Raw genomic sequence first — 6,989 nt, forward strand, 5'->3', positions numbered from 1 at the left:
CATTTGACCCCAGTATTCTTTTCTGCCATGGCAGGGGGTCAGACTAGATGATCTGCTCAGGTCCCTTCCAACCATAGAAACTATGAAACTATAGGTGCATTCCTGAATGTGTACCATTCCCCATTTAATTTCAGTGCACTACACTCCTTAATATTTATGGCTAAACTCTCTCTTTTTCCTGGAATGAAAGCTGGTACTATTCTACTAAATTTCTTGGCACGCTGTAAGAAATGTTTTGATACAGTCCTGCCAATTATACTCTACCTTGAGTCTATTAACAAACAGTCCATTACACTGAGAGGATGTAAACGTTCACGTCTCACTACACGAGAATACATATCATGTTGGCAGTGAAGCATTTATTGTAGTCATGATTCAACCATGATGCAACTGTAGTAGAAATAAACCTTAAATGATTTTTATCCTTCTGTTTAAAAAAGCAAAACATGCAGAGATGGATACAATGCAAAGGCTACCATATTTAGTTCTAGTTCTGCAGAATACAGAAATCACCCGGATTTTTAAACGTATAGCCTTCCCTTAATTGACGCATGGGTACAAATAGTGACAGGAGGAGCATTATTTAAATTAGGTGCAGAAACAAGATCCCTAGTTATTAGAACAATCTTGGCACTGTATTCTTTTTGAGGATTAGAGAATTACTCAAAAGATACTAAATTGTTTTATTTCCATTAGGAACGAACAAAAACCCCTTAGAGCCAACCTGCTGACTGGCTGCTTGTCCCACAGTTCCTCTCCAAGAATCACACGTGCTTCCCAACACTCACTTTTGTAATACCACTTTAAAACTATACACACACTTTGGATGAAGCACCAACATCGGGAAGTGACCAAAACTGTTTGGGCATGGGAAAGATTCCTGTGGATTAAGTTCTTCCTTCACACATGCCACTTATTAATATCTGGCTGCTCTTTGCCTTTTAGATAGGATAATGGTCTTAGGTGGCTAGCTCTCACCCCATATTAGAAAACTGAATTTACAGTCAGGCAGTAGTTCCATGAATTAACATGGAAGGAGCAAGTTCAATATGAAAGCAAGAAAATGTTAATTTGAGTGTCACTACCTGCAAAACGATAGGCTGTTCTGTTTGCTCTGTTTTACTGAAGACCATACGATACCTGTGCTAAAGGGAGAACATAAACATTGATTTACAGACAAGGTTCTTTGGGTAAATCCAATATTTTTTATTAGACCAACTCAAATAGTTGGAAAAAATCTTCTTTGTAAGCTTTTGGATACAATTACACTTCGTCAGGCACAGGAAGCATCTGCAGATGGTCTGTGCTCTTCCTGGATGGCGTAGCAAAGCAGCCAGAGGCCAATATGTATGCAAGAAAGCCAGTCAGTTAAAATGTAAATTGTGTTGGTCAACAGGTGAGAGACAGGTGGAGTGGGATGGAAATGGGAATGAATATAGCTGTAGTCAAAGGATAAGAGACAGGGGGTTGGATGTGGGGGGGTGGATTTGACATTTATAATTTCTCCCTTTTCTTTATTAACTACATTCTAAACTGGAAATAGTTTGAACCTTTTTTTTTTTTTTTTTTGGAAAAAACCCACCAAACAAAGACATCTAGTTTTTGGAAAGTTTCATTCACTTACAGCACAAATGTGCTACCTACGAAAGAAACTGAAAGAACAGAAGTGTTGCATGGTATTTCATAATTCCATTTTCTTTCTGCCTACCTTTATTGCAGAAGAGATCAATACAGATTGCATATTACAAAACAGAGTTGTGTGACCGCACTTCATAACTGATTACAAACAAGAATGCATCTCGTCTATCTCCGATTGCCATGCTCCATAACTGATTATAAATGAGCAAGAATGCATCTTATACAAAAATATTCAAGGGAACTAGAAGATATCCAACTCAACAAGATTTGCAGTCAAAGTCAAGCCAAGGTAATTTTGCTTTAACAGTGATAATATCACAAGTTGAATTAGGAAACCCTATAATGGAACTCTCTCTACAGAACTGACGGAGGCAATGCACAGTTCAACGGTGCCAAAATCATTCTCCTGAAGAAAGGATGTCAACAGCCTAGAAGTAGTAGACATGCACTCCATCCATTAAAAATAAAAGCACATCAAGAGACTTTATAAGCATCTTCTGCTCTCTTGCTAGTTTTAATGAGCTCCTTGTCATGACAGATCACTAAACTGAGAAGCTTAGCTGGGAAATAAATATTGTAAAAATAAGGATTATAGTGCTGGCATGTGAAAAATGCAGTAAAAATTCCATTAATTGTTGAGAAACATGAATACAGGATCACAACTGAAAACAGCCAAGCCATCAATTGTAGAAAAAAATCAGATGTTCTCATAGGGGGAACCCACAATAAATTCATACAAGGAAGACACTTGCCAGTCTGCAAGAAGTCAACAAAATACATGTTTAAATAGCCCATGTTTCTTACTTTGATACTAAAAAGGATTACCAGAACTGTAAGATAAAACCACTAGTTTTAATAGGCAGTTATCAGGGTATCTTTGAAATGCATTTATGGAGCATTAAAACAAATGAGTTAAGTAAACTGCTGGAGTCGTGTGTTTTGTTGATGATGACATACTAGAATGAAAATACTGGGAAATTCATAAAATGTTAAAACCGTATTAGAATTTATACTTGTTTTAGGATACGTCAAATACCTCAGAGACATGTCCCACGCAAAGAGTCACTGGAATTTCACATACTACCATGCATTTACTTCTCAAATCTCCAGGTTTGTGACCTTGCAAGCTAAAAGCAATCAGACTTATTCTTAAGGATGCATTTAGAACGCATACAGACCGCACTCTAGGCATCAGCCTCCTCATCCAGTTACTCATCCATCAAACTCCTCTCTTTACTATTATTTTTCTCTGGAAGATTAGTAAGTATATTAAAGGAATAACTTGGAATAAATAGTCTTTAGTTCTCCCTGTACCTTTTAGCTGAATAAATACATAATTCCAGAACTGGTTTGCCGTTGTGAACAAGTGAGCATAGCCAAAACTAAAATGCCATATAGTTAAAAAGGTAATGTCTCTGTTTGTTTCTAGATTATAAAAAACTAACTGTCCAAAAGATGGACTCAAAACTTACCGAAAGGCCATAAGCCTGGTGGTTTACATGCTATTTAATGACTGCAATATTTAAAACCCAATGTTATTACATCTGATACATTTGCAACTGGCCTAGAACTTTAGCAGTTAAACTGAACCAAAACCCACAGTATTATGTGTATAATGTTGAAACTAGCTACTTCCAAAAAAGCCTAATATTCGTACAAGTTAAAGGGAATGAAAGACAAGATTCGCAAGTAAAAGCACTGTGATTTTGTGAAGATAACGTAATGGAACACCTATGTGAGTGTGCCACCTTTCTAACAACCATTATTATCCAAGATCTGAATGACTTGAAAGACAATCTTTCACACAGACAGGCTTTTTCAATGAGACTTTATTCTAAAGGCAGTATTTTCCCCACTTCAAAGTGCCGCTTTGAAATGGATGTAGATGGTTTCTCTTATACTTTTCATAATAAGCAATGTGGTACTTTCTAGTCATTCCTTATTTTGATTTTTTTTAGATTGATAATTTGTGAAAAGAAGCTGCTTTTATTTAAGATAATGTGGAAACTGAATGTGCATTTGTGCTGTGACTCATGAGGAGTTCATTACTTACAACATCTCACTGGTTTCTTTGTTACTTCAATAAGGCAAGTTAGTTCTGTTTACAAATAACATAATTTTCTTATATCAACCTTTTACCTCCAGTGATGGTTTTGTAAGTCAGGTAGGGTTCATCTTGCTTATCCTTGACAAGAAAACTCCAAACATCTTCCCAGCCAAAAAAATTCAGCCTTTGATGACACCGAGATACACCTATACATATGCAATGTCCTGATAACATCTTCACTGCTGTCCCTTCAATCCTACTATCTAAAATCTCTTAATGCCTTGAGTAGCCACACCTCACTGGTGTGTACAACCCAGGGCCACATCAACACGTTACATTGTGCCATTTCCTCCCCTGCCCCACCTCATTCCTTCCTAAGTTAGTACAATCTCTTTATTGTCCAAGAGTGCACCAATAAAGATTTTTTGGGCCAATACCGATGGCCAATTATTTCCAATATGTCGCCTGGTAGCATGGAGAGCAGTGTCCAGTTGTAAGTGTGGGAAGGCAGATCAAGCCCCCCACAGTGAAGGGGGGAGTGGAGCTGAAGCCGGGGCAGAGACAGGTGCTGCACAGCCAGGGCGGAGCAAGAGACAGTACCGGTGGCTCATCCGGGGGCACGGGGCAGGCAGTTCCCACTGCTGTGTGCACCCCAGGGAAGGTATGGGGGGCATTTGCCCCCCTAGATCTGTGCGTGGGATGAGGGCAGGCTGCCTGCTGCATACTCAGGGCCAGGGGCTGTGCCAGGCTCTTCCCAGTGGGGGCTGGGCCCAGGCCAGGCAGCTGCGCTGAAAGGAAGGTTATCAGGGGGAAGTGGTTATTTTGGGGAGCTACAGCCACCCTAAAATTTGCTATCACCCCCATAGCCCACCCCAAGCACAGCCCCACACCGGGAAGAGCCCGGCGCTGCCCCTGGCCGAGTGCACAGCCCACCCTTGCCCCAGACAATTGCGGGGGGGGGCACTTGCTCCCCATGCCTCCCCTGGCGTGTGTGCATGCGTCAAACCCCTCCCCACTCCTGCCCTCCCCTGCATGCATGTGGCATTTAACAGCAACATTATTTATCAGCCACATCAGCCAAAAAAAGAAGATTGCTGATAATGTGAATTTTCCTTTTATCAGTGCCGATAGGCTATGGAACGGCATCCATATTATCTATGCATCTATATTATTTGTCTCCACTGCACATCACAAGGGCTTTGTTTCCCCAAAGACATCCTGCTTCATTGATGTCATTGCTCACTCTTGTTCTGGCATCATGCTAAACGCTATCACTGCTACACCACGCTCTGGAACCACGGCATCATCTCCCCTTGCTGACTGTGCTTTCTGATAATGAAATCTTGGCTACAATCACTTCCCCAGTTACACTACTTTATGCCATGCCAAGTCAACTTCTTCCACTCTTATAACACAATTTATTGCACGTCAAAGCAAAGGCAACACTAACGGTATTCCTCCCTTGTCACCAAATGCTGCATTATCATGTGGCTCAGCAAGAGCATATCCTGCATCTGAGTGTGAGAGAGCCCTCTCGTGCATGTGTGCATGTGTGTGTGAATGCAGAAAGTGACCTCTGAGGCCCCTTCCAACGCTATGCTTGTTATAAACCCATTGCTATGTCCTACTGGCTTCTCTGCACCTCTCACACCCAACTGCTGGCATAGCCAGGCCAGTCTCCTCCCCTCTTCCACACCCAAGTGCATGGGCAACATGACACCACCTTCCCTGCACCAGCCCACTAGGATCAGCAGCAGGATCACTTCAGGAAGCACCTTCTATCAGTCAGCACATGCACCTGCACCCCACTAGGAGACACAGAAGCCTCTCTTCTTGCCCCCCCCCCCCACAGCACCTGTGTGTCCCCTTACACATGCAACCGATCTTACTCCCCATGACCTGAAACGCCCCAGTACCCATTACCCCTCCTTACCATGATGTGTTGCCCCTCCTGCCATCACCCTGGCCAGGGCCACCCAGCACCTTTGAGCCCCACTTCTTGGATGTGCAGTCAGTCCCCATCCCCATGAACAGAGCCCCCTCAGAACCCATAGGGCCCCCCTTCATCTTGATGTGCAGCCCCTCTCCTCCCCTCCACAGCCTGGGCCCTCCAGTACCCACAGGCCCCGCTTTCTCTCCATGTGTTGCCCCTCCCAACCCCACCTATGGCAACCCCACCCCCAATGCAAGTGGCTCCTCCTCTTGACCTGTGGCCCTTCTTCCCTCATAGCCCTGCCCCTACAACACCCATTGGCTCCCTTCCCTCCAGAGGCCCCTTCCCCAATACACCCATTGGCCCCTCTTCCCTTGCCCTAAGGCCCACCCCCTCAGAACCCCGCCCCCAACACCTACTGGTCCTCCAGCTTCAGCTCCACCCTAATCACCCATTGGCTCCCCTTCCTTTGCCCAGAGGCATGCCCCTACACCCATTGGTTCCCTGGCCCTTGACATGAGGCCCCTCCCTCAGCCCCAGCCACATCACCCATTGGCTTCCCTTGCCCTGAGGCCCTGCCCCTACACCAGGGGCAGGCAATTATTGCGAGCAGAGGGCCACATGACAGGCAGCTAGGAACAGATAAATATTAATTTTCTAAATTTTTAGGGGCCATGTAGGCTAGATAGAATGGCCACCCCTGCCCTACACCCATTGTCTCCCTGTCCCCTGACATGAGGCCCCTGGCTGAGCCCCGCCCCCTACACCCATTGGCTTCCCTCCCTTGCCCTGAGTCCTTCCCCCTACACCTCCCTTCCCTGAGTCCACCTTCCATACCCATTGGCTCCCTCTCCCTTGACATCATGCCTTGCCCCAATCACCCATTGGCTCTCCTTCCCTGCCTTGAGGCTACACCAATTGCTTTCCCCTCCCTTGCCTCAAGTCCCGCCCCCTACACCCATTGGTTCTCTGTCCCTTGACATCATGATGCCCCACCCTCAATCACCCGTTGGCACATCTTTCCCTTCCCAAGCCCCGCCCCCCTACACCCACTGGCTGACCCTTGACATGATGCCCCACCCCCTCCCCCATTGGCTGCCCTTCCCGTTACGTTGCCCCGCACCTTGACGTGCGGCCCATCTGCCTCCCTTGACGCCAGCGCCTGCAGCAGGTCGGCCCGCAGCTGCACGAGGAAGCGGAGGCCGCCGTCAAGCCGGGCCAGGCCACGGAAGAGGCCGCGGTAGCGAGGCCGCAGGGCGTAGCGCAGCCGGGCCTGGGCCTGCAGCACGGCGCCGGACTCGCGCCGCCGCTCGTGGGCCTCCAGCAGCTGCGTGCTGCCCTCCGCCACCCGCGCCGGGTCCGCGCCGAAGT

General features: G+C 45.9%; 1 protein-coding gene across 1 annotated transcript in view; it reads right to left on the reverse strand.

The window, feature by feature from the left end:
• Nucleotides 1-6,987, reverse strand: part of MLYCD (malonyl-CoA decarboxylase) — a gene marked incomplete at its 5' end in the record, with an annotated part of 40,747 nt that extends 33,760 nt beyond the window's left edge. The window contains one exon of the mRNA XM_019535446.1: nt 6,742-6,987. Coding sequence (XP_019390991.1) covers nt 6,742-6,987 — 246 coding nt within the window. The remainder of the gene's footprint in view (nt 1-6,741) is intronic.
• Nucleotides 6,988-6,989: the final 2 nt, after the last annotated feature.

The sequence above is a fragment of the Crocodylus porosus genome, unplaced genomic scaffold (assembly GCF_001723895.1).
Source record: "Crocodylus porosus isolate Cpor-Errol unplaced genomic scaffold, CroPor_comp1, whole genome shotgun sequence".
In the NCBI taxonomy this organism is placed as follows: domain Eukaryota; kingdom Metazoa; phylum Chordata; order Crocodylia; family Crocodylidae; genus Crocodylus; species Crocodylus porosus.